At 38.8% G+C, this 16,522-nt stretch overlaps 1 protein-coding gene across 16 annotated transcripts in view; it reads right to left on the reverse strand.

The window, feature by feature from the left end:
* LOC141442912 (zinc finger Y-chromosomal protein-like) overlaps positions 1-16,522 on the reverse strand; it is a 46,136-nt gene that overhangs the window by 22,475 nt on the left and 7,139 nt on the right. The window contains exons 5-6 of one of the 16 annotated variants that reach the window (XM_074108078.1): positions 6,120-6,154; positions 4,525-4,663 (exon numbers count right to left, since the gene is read on the reverse strand). The exons of 6 other annotated variants lie outside the window; for them this stretch is intronic. In XM_074108078.1, coding sequence (XP_073964179.1) covers positions 4,616-4,663; positions 6,120-6,154 — 83 coding nt within the window. In that variant the 3' untranslated portion in view covers positions 4,525-4,615. 9 more of the 16 variants (XM_074108071.1, XM_074108068.1, XM_074108067.1 and 6 more) reach the window with 9 other exon arrangements.

The raw sequence follows: 16,522 nt of genomic DNA on the forward strand, positions 1-16,522 counted from the left end.
ACAAAAAGAAATTGGTCAGTGTCACTCCTGATCAATACCTACTGCGAAACTAGTTTATCGGTAAGGTAATTGTATTCAAACAATAGATGAAACATTAACCGTTTATTTAAGTAATCATTTTAAATTTATTTTTTAAATGACAATTCTAAGTCAGTTATAGCTAACTACATGGTCAGGATGGTGCGATTTCATGTGGCCCTTTAGACTAATTTTTTGAGCGAAATTTTTCTCGCAAATTAAGCAACTGAATCGTTTAGTTTTACTGTGGATCCACATGTGCTGCTTAAGGCTTTTATCTCTAGAGAAGGACTTCAAGCACACTGAACATTTAAAAAGTTTCTCGCCGGTATGCCCAATTCTATGATCCTCTAAGGTTTTTTTACTCTCAAACTTCAAGCCGCAACAGGAACAAGTAAAGGTCTCATCGGTGTGAGTAAGTTTGTAATGACTATAAAACAATTTTCTTGAATCGTAAGTTTTATCGCAATCCGGACATTTGTACGTCTTTTTGGGACGAGCGTGTGCCTCCACAAGATGCTTCTGCTTGTTCTCCCAAGACAGAAATCTATCTCCGCAATATACGCAACAGAAAGGCCAGCAAGGTTTCGACGATCTAATATGTTCCTTCTTTTCTTCTAAGGAAGGGAACTCTTGCCAGCACTTACGACAAGCGTGATTATCAGAATGACTACACCTCATGTGGTACTTCAAAGCTTCTTTTGTCAAATAAGTTCGCCCACAGATCTCACAAGTGCACTTTCTGTAATGAGTTGGCGTATGTCTACCAAGTTTAGTAAGAGATGGAAACTTTTTTTGGCATATGAAGCAATGCCACTTGTCTTGGTCTAGTTTATAAGGCTGCAAGCCCAAGCCATACGTAAGGTTTAGGGTAGTGTTTTCGTGATTATCGAAAATATGCTGGGCCATTTCCTCCAGAGTGTGGTAAGGGGTATTACAAACGCGGCAGCTTATGTCGGAGCACTCGACTTTGAGGTGTTCCTGATTGCGGAGGCTGTATGCGAAGGCTTTGGCGAAGGGGAAGGAGCGTTGGCACTTGACCGCATGCGTGCGGAACTCCGCCGGGTCCTCGAACTCATCGTCGCAGTAAACGCAAAACATCGACTTAGAGCGCAGCCTGAATGGATACACAGTCGAGTACTGCAAGATAACCTCGGCGTTCCGTTTCGCCATTCGGAAGCGACTGATTTCTCCAGTTTCTAGAAAAAGAAAAAAAATGCCCTGTGACTGGAGTCCTACTGGATGTTATGAATGTATGATCTGGTCTCGATGACTAAGTACATTCTAGTAGCTTTGAACAAAAAATAAAATGAAATAAATATGTTTTGGAAATAATGCTATTGTTTCATCGATTTAAAAAAAGTCAGGAAATGAAACAAGGAAGTTACAAAAACAATACTTTATTTCAAAACTTTAGTTATTAAAACGACAGTAAATAGACCCAATTTAAGTTGACATTTTTCATGTAGGGAAGTGAATTGATTGCATTTCCTAAAGAATGACAATCCGATATGAGTATTTTTATTTAATGCCAGTCAGCCTTATAATTTTTAGTGGGTATTATAAAAAACTAACATTTATGATACAATTTGTAACGAAAATAATCCTAGACTTATTTTTTTTTACTCCAATCGTCACATGGTTTTCAAATCACTTATTTTCTCAGACTGAGTGAACTCGCAAAGCTCTGGGTGGTGAGATCTCATATGAGTTTTCCAGCTAATCTTTTGAGTAAACTGCTTATTGCATAGTTTACATTCAAATCTCTTGACTTCCTTGTGAATCCACATGTGTTGTTTCAGATTATTACTCCTCGGAAATGTTTTGGAACATACCGGGCACTCAAACGACTTTTCTCCCGTGTGACCGACAATATGTCGTTTTAAATTGTATTCTGTGTCAAATTTCCGATCGCAGTACGTGCATTGGACATAGTCGTTAGTATGATTTATCCTGAAGTGAATCGCGAAGGATGGGCGCGAGGCAAAGACAGCTTTGCATTCTGGGCAGCGGTGTTCTTTCTTTTTCTTACCATGCACCTGTAGCATATGTTGTTGCTTGAGATTCCATGTATGAAATCTCTCACCGCAACAATTGCATGTATGTTGACGACATAATTTGGACTTTTCAAAATGTTCCCTTCTAGCTTCTAGGTTCGGGAACGACTTTAGACACTTTCTACAAATCGGCCCGTTTCCTTTATTACAGAATTTTCTATGGGAGTGCAAAGATGCCGTAGTGGAATATGATTTTCCGCAAGTCTCACAGGTGAACTTAACAAAATGCGTTTGTGTGTGTTTGCTCAACGTTCGTAAACATGGGAACTTGTCAGAGCACACAGCACAAAGTAACATGTCCTTGAATAGTGTGAATGGTTGCAAACCTAGATAGTAATTTAGATCTAAAGGGTGGTTGTGGACTCTGAGTAAATGTTCGGCCACATCTTCTAACTTTGGAAAGTGTTGGGAACAAGTTCTACAGCGGAGATCAGTGCAGTCGACTTTCAAGTCTCCGTCAGACACATGGACGAAAGCCATCCAAACTTTGAACTGTTGGTGTTCGCCGTCCATATGCAGTCTGAACATTGAGGGGTCTTCGAATTTCTCGCAGCAATACACGCACACCATGAGTTTGCCGGGTAGCCTGAATGGGTACGCGGTCGAGTAGAGCACTATTAACTCGGCGTTTCGTCTCTCGATGGTGGCATTGGAGACTGATTTTTTGTCTAAAACAAAAGAAATGCTCTCCGTCATTGACCAGACTTTTAGTATGCGTGTATGCTTTTTGTAATTGAAGTTAGTGCAAGTTTTTTTAATAATTACGAAGTAAACTAAGGGCCTCCAAATCTACGTCCATCTTTGATCCGTATCCGTAGTTTTTTTGGATTGGATTATGATTACTATAAGTATCGTACGCGTTGAGCTTGAATAGGGAAGTTTTAGGAGTCAGAGAAATATCCAAAAACATTGTCGTTAAAGGATAAATTTATTTCAAACAAAAAACAAAAGTTCAACATTTTTCAAGTCTTAAAATAACTAAATCAAAGTTATGTTATGACTATAAAGATATATGATTTGACACGTTATTCTTTGAATAAACACACGCTTTTGCTTGTTGTGGAATATCTTTAAAATTAATGATTTAATGATTTAATACAAAAATCACTTATCCAAAGAATATTGCATCATATCAATTTAATACACTGGAAAATTCGTTTCATGTCTATGTACAGTGTTTTTAAAACAACTAAACATAATAGCTTGACTAATAATAATTGTGAGTAAAATGTACATTAACAACAGCAAAGAAATAACATTGGCGTTCTTTGTAAATAAAAATATTTCCGCATAATGCAAAAGTTTGTCATATCGCGGCGGTCAATTATGCAAACTTCTAGAGCATTTTGTGATTATGTATATGATAGAGCCTTTTCAGTCTGAATTGTCATTTGTACAATGTGTATTAGCCACGACGATATCAAGATATCGTTGTGCACTTATAATAATATCGCATTGTTTTGTTTCTTATTAAGTGTTTTTTAAATCTGTCAAATAAGTCATAGATCGCACTTTGAGCTTATCAACCTGCATTTGTTTCCCATCAAAATCAACTAAATCGGAATGGTAAGATTTCATGTGCGTGCGCCAACTGACTCGCTGATTAAACTGTTTATTGCAAGGCACACACTCGAACCTCTTATACTCGCTATGAATCCACATATGCTGAGCCAAGTTCTTTTTCCTAGGAAACGATTTCGAGCACACTGTGCAAGGAAACAATTTCTCTTTCGTATGCACAACCCTGTGCTCCTCGAGACCACGCTTAGTGTCGAATTTCAAACCGCAACAAGTACAGGTAAAATTATCGTCTGTGTGTGATATTTTGAAATGTATACGATATTTTTTTCGTTCAGCGAATACCTCGCCACATTCAGGGCAAGGATGGGATCTTTTAGGCGCTTTGTGAACTTGATTCAAATGGCTTTGCTTCAGCGTCCATGTCATAAATCGCTCGCCGCAAAACATACATAAATGAGACCAGCATTTAGATGATAGTCGCAAATGTTCTCTTTTCGCTTCTAAAGTGGAGAATGTCATTCTACACTTTCTACAGATTCGTTCGTTACCGGCGTGGGAGAATCTAATATGGTTTTTCAACGTCGTTATAGTAGCATAAGATTTGCCGCATGTATCGCAGGTGTGTTTAAGAAAATGGGATTGTGTGTGTCTGCTAAGTTGGCGAATGCAAGGGAATTTCATATCGCACATAGCGCAAAGGAGTTTGTCTTTTTCTAGTTTAAATGGCTGCATGCCTAGCTCGAAATTGAGGTTTAATTTCATGTCGTGTTCTAAGTGCAAATGGCTAGCGACAGCTTCTAAGGTGTCGAAGGATTCCGAGCAGAGTCGACAGCGCAGCTCTGTGCAGTCTGCTTTAATAAATCCTTCGCTACAGTGGACGAATGCCATACGCACTTTGAACGTTTCATGTTCTTCGCTCATATGTTTTCTATACAGAGTAGGGTCATCGAAACCCTCACAGCAGTACACACAAACCATAGAATTCTCTGGAAGTCGGAACGGGTAAGCAGTAGAATATTTCACGATAATCTCGGCGTTCCGTTTCGCGTTGAGATAGGCATCGTTGTCTAGAACAAAAAGAAATGCCCATAGTCATTCAATTGTTCTTGTGCCGTTTTTAGCTTATATCAAGATACTTTTACCGCTTTACTTATTGGTACCAATTAATGTAAGAAATAGTTTAATTCATTATACGGATAGATAGAATTTGACATGATTCAGGTAATACTCTGTTGATTAACCAAAAAAAGGAATGAAGCTATCCACGATTTCTACTAAGGATTAGTCAAATGTCAGTCAGATTACGAATTTATAAGTATGAAAAGCCTCTCGGGTCTTCGATCTGTCTTTTTTTAACTGGCATTAAACCATTGTATTTCTTTAGGCTGCGTTTAAGCAAAGGTTATGCTTATGTCGTTACATATTAGACTGCGAATCTCAACGCTCTGTCTAGCAATTTCATAAGCATCGTCATACCACCTATTAAGAATTCTTAATATTTTGCCAAAATGAAGACACGGACTATTCAGGATGGTAAGACTTCATATGCGTTTTCCAACTAACCCTTTGGTTAAATTTCTTATTGCACGGCTGGCACTCGAATCGTTTATATTCACTATGAGTCCACATATGCTGTGTTAAACTAGATTTTCTGTGAAACGTTTTAGAGCAGCTACTGCAAGGATAAGATTTCTCCTGCGTGTGAACAATTATGTGGCGGTCCATAGCGTTTTTGTGTTTAAAGTTGTTTCCGCAGTAAGGGCATACGTATTTCTCTTCGGAATGAGTTCTTCTGAAATGATCAGCAAGCCTGCTCTTGGCCATAAAAATTTCATTGCACTGCGGACACGAAAAAGTTTTTACTGGAGCGCCGTGCTTTTCGGTCATGTGAGCATCTTTTTCTCTTAAAAGTATGAAACGATCCCCGCAAACAGTACAACAATACTGGCGACACTCTGTAAACTTTTCCAAATGCTCAGATTTTTCTTCCGCCGTGCTAAATGTCTTTTTACACTTACGACAAATCCGCTCATGTCCAAAGTGTACAAATCTAACATGTTGCTGGAGTGAGTTCATCGTGGGGTAACATTTACCGCAATATTCGCAAGACAGTTTAGAGAAATGCGTTTGAGTGTGTCTACTTAAATGACGAAGGGACAAAGCTTTAGCGCTGCAAATAAGGCACGACCAATTGTTTTTATCGTCAAGTCTAAAAGGTTGCAGGCCTATTTCATATTTTAAATTAAGTGTTTGATTTAAATGTGTTTTTTTTAGATGTTTAGCAGCTAAGTCTAAGTTTTCTAAAGATTCTCCGCAAATACGACATTTTAAATCAGTGACGTCGACTTTAATATAGCCCTGACCGCAATGAATGAAAGCGAGGTTAACTTTAAACGACTTATGTTCGTCTTCCATGTGTTTTCTATAGTCTATGGGGTCCTCGAACCCATCGCAACAATAAACGCACACCATGGAAGACTCAGGGATCTTGAACGGATACGCCGTGGTAAATTGGACCACTACCTGACCGTTCCGTCTCGCGGCGGCTTGTTCATCGTCTAGAACAAAAGAAATTCCCTCGGTCATTTTATGAGAAGCGAATGACTTACGCCCTAGAGATACTGTGGACATTATGACACTGAAACAATATAACGGTACGTGCTTTCTTCATTAGTACGGGTAGTAGTCACGAGTGTGCGAAGGGGTGGAAAGCTAATATAATAAACTACATTGTATTTCGATGTTGCTTATCGTTAGTTTTAAATATATTAATGATTTTTTTACAAAAGTATCGTTAAAAGCTCTGCTAAAAAGAAATGGATACTGAGATCCGACACGTGGCTACCAAATTATAACTTTCACAGGCAGACGTGATAGCAGAAAACTTTTGCGTCTCTTAAAAATTGTTGAGCAAAGCCTACGAGACAATGTCCCTAATTCTATACGAGAGTTCCTCACCGAGGTTTTAACCTCGATGAGCATAAAATAGCAGTGACAATCGCTTGCTTTTGTCACATAGAACAAAAATCATTTGGGATTCAGAGCAAATTCCTGTTGAAAAACTTCAGGATGATGTTTTTCAACGTGAACGCGTAATTTTTTACGATCAGTGAAGAGTCTGCTGCATACAGTGCATATTTTCTTTTTACTGTCATCATGAATGACTAAATGTTGCTTCAAAGCCTTGTCACGGGTGAACGTTTTGTCGCACACATGACATTTGAGGGGTCGCTCGCCAGTGTGCAGGTGCGTGTGTTCGCGTAAATCCCGTCTAGTAGAAAAAGTCAATTCACAGTACGTGCACTTATGATCCTCCGTGTGAGCTGCCTTAAAATGAAAGTACAAAAGCGTCCGCCGTTCAAATACTTTCTCGCATTCCGTGCACCGAAATATTTTCTTTTCTTTACCGTGAGCCTCGACCAAATGATCCTCTCTTCGCTCCCAAAACAAAAAACGCTCTTTACATATATTACACCTAAAAGGCAGGCAAGATTTACTTTGACGCATATGTTCTTTCTTTGCTTCTAGCGTTGTGAAAGATCCCTTACACTTTCTACAGTAAAAAGACCTTGACGTATGGCGTAATTTGACATGACTATCGATTCCCCTTCTACTCTCGAACCTTTTCCCGCATATGTCACATATGTTTCTAAAATAGTGCGTACCGGTATGTCTGGACACTTGCATAGTGCTTGTGAATTTTTGAGAACAAACGACGCATTCGAAGCGATCTTTCTCGAGTTTTAATGGTACAAGACCAAGGCTTTGGCTTAACTGGATTTCGAGTTCGTGTTCGTCGTGTAAATGTTTAGCGACGGCTTCAATGGAGGTGAATTTTTTTATGCACTTTGCGCAACGCAGGTTTGTGACGTCGACACGTGTCTGCGTATCAAGGTTTGCTTTGTTGCATGTGGACCTGTCAACGCCCATATGTATGACGTCCATGTGAGCTCTAAAAAGCGTAGGATCGTTGAAAACCTCCGGGCAAAAACAGCATCTCAACGAGTTAGAAGATTGCAGGAACGGATACGCCGTCGAGTGTCTCAGTATTATTTGGGCGTTCAGCTTGGCAGCATCCCGACTCCATCCAAGGATGTCTAGAAAAGAGAAGAGTTCAGTTGTTCACCAATTCCTAGAACGCTCAAATATATACTGGAATAGTCATAAACGTGTTTATAATCAAGCCGCGATTGAGGTAGGCATTTCTCTCAATTTGTAGATATAAATAGTACCTGCAGCATTTTCTGTACGGTTTTAGAAATACAATACGCATCGACGTTGTTCAACTTTACATTTATGTCTGGCGAGTCCAGTTTTCGTTGTAAATTTATGGTGACAAACAGTGCAAGGAAAAGAAGGCCCATCGTGAAGTTTCATATGCACCTTTAGGCTTCGATAATAGCAAAACCTTTTCTCGCAAACGGTACACACTAAGTCTTTTTTCCCTTCATGCATTGCTAAATGTTCATTCAGTATAGAGCGTGCAGTAAAACGCTTGCCACAATATGTACACTTAAGGTCATCTGTGTGAGTCACTTTAAAATGAAAGTATAACTGAGAGTTTTGTTGGAACACTTTGTCACACTCCGTGCAAGGGTAACTCTTCTTCGGCTTACCGTGCATCTCTATTAAATGTTTTTCCTTATGATCCCAGGATGGGAGGCGCTCTTTGCAAATGTAACACTTCGCAGGCATACATGCCGGGGTTTCCTTAACATGCTTCTTCTTTTCATCCCTAGTCGAGAATGATTTCATGCAGACCCTGCATGTGTTTTTAGATGCCTTATGACTAAATATTTCGTGGTAACGGAGCCCTGATAGAGTTTCGAATGAACATTCGCACGCAATACATGCGTAATTGCTGAAGTGTGTGACGGTATGTCTAGACAATTGGAAGAAGCCCGGAAAGACTTTCTCGCAAACGACGCATACGAAACGATCGCTATCAAGTTTGAAAGGCACCAGGGCGATTTGTTCAGTGTTATCTATATCTAGGTCATGTTCAACTAAATGTGCCGCCAGATCGTCTAGCTTTTCGAAACCAGCAGAGCAGACGGTGCAATGCAAATCTGTGATATCAACGCGGACTAGGTTATCAGATAGGTTTGAAGGGAGGTCCGACTTGTCAATGTTAGGGTGTTGAGAATCCATATGTTCTCTGAACTCTTGGGGTTTTTCGTATACATCTAAACAGAAACAACACCGGAGAATGTTAGACGTCTGCTGGAACGGATAGGCAGAGGAATGCTTCAGTATGACAGTCGCATTCCGCTTGGCAACCAGGTTCATCCATTCTATACCTAAAAAGAAGAAAGAATTCAGTTGGTTCCTATCCATAATTTTGTAGGCACTGAAGTTAAGACTGACTGTTTTTGCTCAGAATTTACAAATTTGTTTCTTCGTGGAGTTAAAATAATCAGGTGAAAAAGAAATCAAGTTAACTATAAGAATTGCCTGAACTAACAAACAAACTATCATACAACAGCTAAATTCAGTCCAACACTCCGTGTTACTCTCCCAAAACAAGGTTAGGTGAATTTGAACCTGATACTAGTATGATTTGATTCAATTCAATTAATTTATTGCTTGAAATCAATGTAAATACACATGTTATTATTAATATTGTAATACAGTCCATTCTTAATCATTCTATCCATATTAGTCCACAAAAAGGTTTCGAGCCAGGAATGTAATTTCTAATGATTGGCAACAACGTGCTGAATTCGATTTTTCTTTATTACTATTACATTCAACAAAATAAATTGTACAGCTGCTATGGAGTAATGAATTAAGAAACAATTAAGGTTGTTCTTTGTCCGGTCATTTTATTATTTGAACACTTATAATATTATCAAATTAATATTATTATCAAAAATACGAAATAATTGCCAAACTTTAAAAATAATAAACTTTATAAAATCTTTAAATCTACTTTATAAAAGTAGCTATACGTACTTTCTTATTACTATACCGCGATAAGTTTAGGAATAGAACAGATAGTTATTTGATATGTTTACATGAAAATGTGTATAAAACGACAGCTGTTCCAATCTCATTCCAATCGCAGTCAAACAGTATATTAGAAAAACTTTAAATCAAAAAGCCTTTTCATAAGATCTTCGAAAACGTCAACTCAAGTTTACTTAATTGAACTTTTTTTAAAACAATCTTAGTCATTATTAGCATTGGGATGGTGTTTTGCCATATGAAGGTTCAATGCGTGTCTCCTCGCATAAAGCTTGTCGCAGAACGAGCACGCAAGTTTCTTGCTGTCATCGTGCGTCACTAAATGACGTCTCAAAGACTGGCCATCTATAAATGTCTTGTCACACAAATCGCAGGCGAACGCTCTTTCCCCCGTGTGATACCTGGCTATATGTTCTTTCAGTCTTGGCTGCGTAGGAAATTGCTTTTCGCAATACTGGCATTTGTTCTCATCCGTGTGCGTGGTTCTAAAGTGAACGTAGAGCACCGTTCGCTGAGTGAATACTTTATCGCATTCAGTGCAAGGAAACACTCTTCTTTCTTTACCATGGACAGTGACCAAATGCTCCTCCTTTTGCTGCCAATGTAGGAAACGATCGTTGCAATAAGGGCACATGGTAGGTTGACACGCTTTAGTCATTTTAACGTGTTCTCGTCTGGCTTTCTTAGTGGGAAAGGATTGCTTGCAATGTTTACAGATTTCAGTGCCCGAGTGGCTGTACTTCACGTGTAGATTGAGACCTGCTGGTGTTTCGAAATGCTTGCCACAAACATCACAAATGTACTTGTAAAAGTGGCCCCCGGCGTGCCTCCAAAGCTGTTTCAGACCCGTGAATAATTTAGCGCAAATCAGACATTGAAAACGATTCTTTTCCAACTTCATTGGCACTAATCCGTGATGATAGTTTAGGTTGACATCCAATTTGTGTATTTCGTTTAAATGTGTCGCTATACTCTCTATGGTATCAAATTTTGTCATGCAACTCTTGCAGCGTAAATTTGCTATGTCAACTCGCGTATCGCCGCGTCGGGAAGATGCAACTATCTTAGATTTATTGACGTCATCGTGGTGCGTGTCCATATGGGTTCTCAACAAACTGGGTTCGTCGAACAAGTCTAAGCAGATGTAACACTGCAATTTCATGGTAGCCATGTTGTATCTGAAGGGATATGCAGTGGAGTATCTCAATATAAGGCTCGCGTTCCGCTGGGCAGCCCGCACGCTCTCTCCGTCTAATTCTAGAAAAGAGAAGATTTCAATTCCTATTTGTACGGAAAGTCATTGCCTGCGTTGATCGTCAATAAACCACTAGGGTGATATTTACATGTCGGACTAAACGCTGTATCGAGTCATTTTACGTTGAAATATAGGTATTACCGCTAAAGCCATTTGACAAGTTTCAGTCAAGCACATTCAATTATGACGCATTTGACTTATTTCCTGGGTGATATTTCGTCAAATGTTGTTTCAGTCGACTGACCGCTTTCTACGAACAATCGCTGGCACAGCTCGCAAGTTTACTTTTCGCTGTTGTCGTCTCGTCGTGCACTTTAGCGTGCTGTATGAAACCCTTATTAGTGATAGTTCCGAGAAGTTTGCACAGTGTTCGTGTAAAGATCTTTTAGAAGCAAACGTCAACTCATAAGTGTTACGGTAGATTTCGTTATTGTGTGACGCTTTGTGCATGCGATACACAACAGATAACTGTTTGATACCCACAAAATGTTTCTACCCACATTAAACAGGCGATTCGTATCAATACTCAACTGGTGCTCATCATTCAAATGTACTAATAACTTAACAATGTGTTAAGAGAATGAATGCCTGTGTAGCACGAGTTAAGAGATTCGTAGTGGTGCTTAATTAACCTCTAGTATGCTTAGACGCGAATCCGCGTCCAATTTAAGGCTACCTTTTCTGTATTTTTATTAAAATCAGCAGAATTTGTGCTCATTAAAACAGATGAGACTAGTTAAAACAGATGAGACTAGAATGCAGTATTTTTTTTAGTTCCCGCATACGAGGGGTAAAAGAGATAGCTTTATCAATGCTGTGGTCAAATTTCATCTGAGAGCGGAAGATACGGCAACGAAAGGACATCCCGCTCAGCGGAAACGAGTAGGTACTCGTAAAAATCGCATTGTCCCGCGTTGGGTCCTGCCTTTGCTCCTGGTCTACGGATAGAAAATAAAACCTAATCAATAACCCAATCTCTTCCTGTTCTCGCTAATATTTTTCATCAACATTTCACTTAATTGAGACTAGGTCTTTCTCAAGTAGCAGAGCGTGCTTAAGTCTCCTTTTTGCAACGCGCAGTTACTTAAAAACTGTCTCAGAAACTATAACACTTTTTTCTGTTGCTTAGTAAATAAAAAACACAGCACTAAGTTTAGATTTAGTACTCAGGAACAGCACAGAACAGTTCTGAATAAAATCAAAGAGCGTGCTTTCTCCCTAAATGTCTTTTAAGTCGGGAGGATGTCGCGAATTTAAGTCCGCAATGCACGCAGGACATGCATTCACGAGAGTGGCAAAGCTTATAATGGTCATAGAAGGCCCTGCGACTAGAATAGGTCACATTACAATCCGCGCACTGAAACGTCTTTTTCGTCATACCATGATGCTCTACCATGTGTTGCTGTTTTATCTCCCACGTAGGAAAGCGATCCGGACAGAGAGAACAGCAGTATGCCATGCATTTTTTCTCCATTTTTTGGTGTTGATTTTTGTTTTCCATCGAGGAAAAAACCATGCCGCAACGTCTACAGTACGCCTTATATTGGTTTTCGTGCTTCATCCTAACGTGATGCAAGAGCCCCGTTGTCGCTACGTAAGACTTGCCGCATACCTCACAAACGTAACTCCTAAAGTGGGTGATTGTGTGTCTGTTCAAGTGTAACAGTGAGGGGTGACTAGCCTGACACACGGCACAATTCCACTCTTTGCTGTCTAGAACGAACGACATCACCCCACAAGGAGAGTTTAGATTAACATTTTTGTAGTGTTCTTTTAAATGTGTCAAAGCTAATTCTACATTTGGTATAGTGGTGGCGCAGATCCTACATCTAAGGTTAATGACGTCTACTTTAACGTATTCAGATTTGGGTAGTTTCTCGAAAGGCATGCGGTAGTTAAATTTGGCGTGTTCATCGTCCATATGGAGTCGAAACTGGGTAGGTTCGTTGTATAGGTCTCCGCAGTAGACGCAAAGGATAGACTTATCGTTCACGCGGAAGGGACACGCGGTCGTATACTTAATAATCGCCTCTGCGTTTCTTCGTACAGGATCGATTTCTGTGTCCACTAGAAAAGAAAACGTTTTCTGTAGTCTTGCAAACTGAGGATCGGAAACCGTTACATCGACCACAGTAAATCTAAGATTAGTGAGTGAGAAATATAAAGACTTCATTTCCTTCATAGTTTATTATTAGTATACATTGTAAAATTTCCAAAATGTTTTTGATAAAAATCTAAATCATTAGTTCAAACTCGGGAATAATTACCCCAAAAAGGGGTAAATCTGTGTTTCGTGAGGAGTAACTAACAAGCTATCAGATATAGTGGAAAAAGTAACTAAAACGTTGCACTTCACTAATTTTTAAGGGGTACATTCCAAAAGAAGATTAGAAAGCTTCTGAATAAAAAAATCATTATTAACAACCACTGCTGCATCATTCATATAGTTTGACTGGTTTACTAATGTTTCGGCGAAAAACGTTTGGCAACCTGTTTCATTTCGCAAGTTTTCATTTTCCAACTGTTAAATATTTCTGAAACTGTAAATATATCAGGATTTTTATAAAAGTAACCTAACCTAACCTAAACGATGGCCCTGAAATAAATCCTGAAATATTTACAGTTTTAGAGTTTGCGAAATGAAAAGTTGCGAAATGAAACAGGTTGCCAAACGTTACGTTGCGAAAAGGCAGTACTCGAGTTTGACTATCGAAGCGAAAACTAAAAATAATTAACTCGCATGTGTTTCCCTACTTGCTTTACAGATTATGCTTGGCGAGATGCCGGTTTAATCGAGACACGAACAAAAACTTTAAGCCGCAATGTTTACAAGACCGGCACTCTCTCGAGTGGTGGAGTTTAAAATGCTCGTAATAAGAGTTCTCAGTGTTGAAACTAATATCGCAATCCGCGCATCTGTAAGTTTTTTTCGTCTGTCCGTGAGACGTCTCCATGTGCCGCTTTCTAGACTTCCAATCGAGGAATCTCTCATTGCATTTAGGACATACGTAGGGCATACAAGACTTCTCAGTCTTGGTGTGTTTCTCTTTAGCCTCCATGGATGGGAATACTTTTCTACATCTCTTGCAGGATACTTGGTACTCTTGATGTTTCGATCGTATGTGTCGGAGGAGACCAGTGGTCGCCAAGTAACTTTTGCCGCAAACATGGCACACATTGCCTAAAAAGTGTGAGATCGTGTGTCTATTCAAATGAAAGAGCGTAGGGAAGTTTTTATCACATAATACGCAATTATGTACGTCTTTGTGCAGCAAGTACGGCATTACGCCGAGCTTTCCATCGGTGTCTATATCCTGCTCATGCTGGACCTTCAAATGGTCCGCTATGGCTTCTAGCGTCTCGTATTTTTGTGAACACATTCTGCATCTCAAATCTGCGATGTCTGCTTTAATGAACTCTAGACTCGGTAAGTTGTGGAAAGCGACTTTGATATTGAAGTTGTCATGTTCTGCGTCCATGTGCTTTCTGAAGAGTTCGGGATCGTCATATAGTTCTAGGCAGTACACGCACAGTATGCTTTTGTCCGCGACGCGGAATGGGTACGCGGTTGCGCCGGTCAAGATGGCTGCGGCGTTACTTCGCGCGGGATCGAAATGTTTCGCTAAAAAAGAAAACATCCCTTTGACTGTTGCCTATAGGCTATAAGTAATCACGGAGTCTTGGCGTTTTTGTTCTAGTCGTGGTTAGAATTTGTGGTTGTTTAGGCGAGGCGTATAAAACGCGGTAAGTTAAAGTGCGTAAGAAATTTTCAAATGTCATCGTTGTTGCCTATGTAAACACATACGTAAAATGAAGCTTAAGTCAAATTATAGGTTTGAATCGCAAACGTTCAAAGTCCTTAGCAAATTCTAATATTCTATGACAAACAAATTGCAAGACATGAGTGAACTTTGTGCACTTTTACATACGAATCTTGAATAAAATGGAACTTTAGTTCACCAATGATCTTGCAATATGTTAACATGGACTAAATTACATGAACGAAATATCAGTCCAGTATAGGTACGTCCGACAGTACAAACTACAAAGTTTAGTTTTTTTTTTTTTGTAAATTTCGTTCATTTAATTTATTCATGTTGCAGGCAAATTCTAAGCCTATTAACATGGATATGTCTACAGTTTCGATAATATAAAGCAAATTGTCTGCAGATAGGTACTTAAAAATCAGAGCTCAATACAGTGCAATAGATGGTCTTTACTGAAAATAATAAATATTATTATAGCAATCCCCAAAATCGCATGAAAAATTAGTAATAATCAATATTCATAATTTACAGATATTCATCGGCAACATTGTATGGATACTTCAAAGGGTAAAATTATATTTTTCTGGGAAAATTGCTACAAACATTATTCATACATTTTCAGTAAAGTGTATCACTTACCTTTTGATGAAAACACGAAGCGTCGGACAGTTAAGTTTACATTTCAATGGGAGTCGAACCCATCTCTCGACGAAACCATTTGCAGCAGCAATGACGACTAGATGTTCTGTCAAATTCAACATATCCGCTGCCAGCAACGTTTTCTAGTATTCATGTGACTTCTGACCAGCCGCAGTCACAATTTTGGAGTTTTTTTATTATTATTATTACATTTATATTAAAACATACAGCTCATCTAAAGACGTCTACCTCTACTAGCATTTTATCTATAGAACACAGGCCTCCTCTCAGAATTAGAAGGCTTCGGCCGTAGTTCCCACGCGGGTCACACACACTGCTCAGGTTAGAGTAGGTTTCCTTACGATATTTTCCTTCCACCCAAAGCTTGTGTTAAATTTCAATTGCAATTTCGCAAATGAATTTCAAGAAATTTAAGAGGTGAAAGCCCGGATTTGAAGCCACAATCCTCCGCTTAACAGGCCATAGGTTAAACCACTAGACCAAGATGTCCTTTACAATTTACAAACTGTTTCTCGCGACTTCGTCCGTGCTTATCCTGATAGAATTCGACACTAACCCGAATGAAAAGTGATTATATAATAAAAATAAATAGTAAAGGTTTCTATCAGTATAAGAATTGATAGAATCAGTTCACTAGTTTCAGTGATTACTTCACCCCCTCTACATATAAATACGAACAAACAAAATAAGTATTGATTACTTTTCATAATCGTTTACTCGTTTTTTTTTTGTTTTCAATTTGAACGAATTGTAGGGAATCTATCAAATAATGAGATTCATGTAAAGCTGAAGAATCTCGTAGATAACCTGTAAAAACCTGTAAGGGCATATACAAAATACACAACAAAATGACAACAGCTCTGACAGACTTTAAGGCTTTAAATATTCTTTACTTGTCATTTTTTTCAAGACATAATTCGAAGTATTTTAAACGAGACATATCCATATTATTGTTGTTCATGCTTTCTACATTTCAAAGTATATTGACAGATTAAGTACTAACTGGTAATAAACTTTGGCGAATTGGCGACAAATTTTGACAAAATAATTTGCATTATTTAAATCGCATCTCAATACATTTTTAACACTACCCAAAAAAAAGTAGGGGCCACGCGAGTTTCATTGGTAAAACGAAAATACTAATAAACATAATTCTTTACAACATTCCTTTACAATTAAATGTATTTAAAAAAAACTTTAAAAACCGGCTAAGAGCGTGTCGGACACGCCCAAAATAGGGTTCCGTAGCCATTACGAAAAAAATTAGTAATATTTTT

The sequence above is a fragment of the Choristoneura fumiferana genome, chromosome 26 (assembly GCF_025370935.1).
Source record: "Choristoneura fumiferana chromosome 26, NRCan_CFum_1, whole genome shotgun sequence".
Lineage (NCBI taxonomy): Eukaryota > Metazoa > Arthropoda > Insecta > Lepidoptera > Tortricidae > Choristoneura > Choristoneura fumiferana.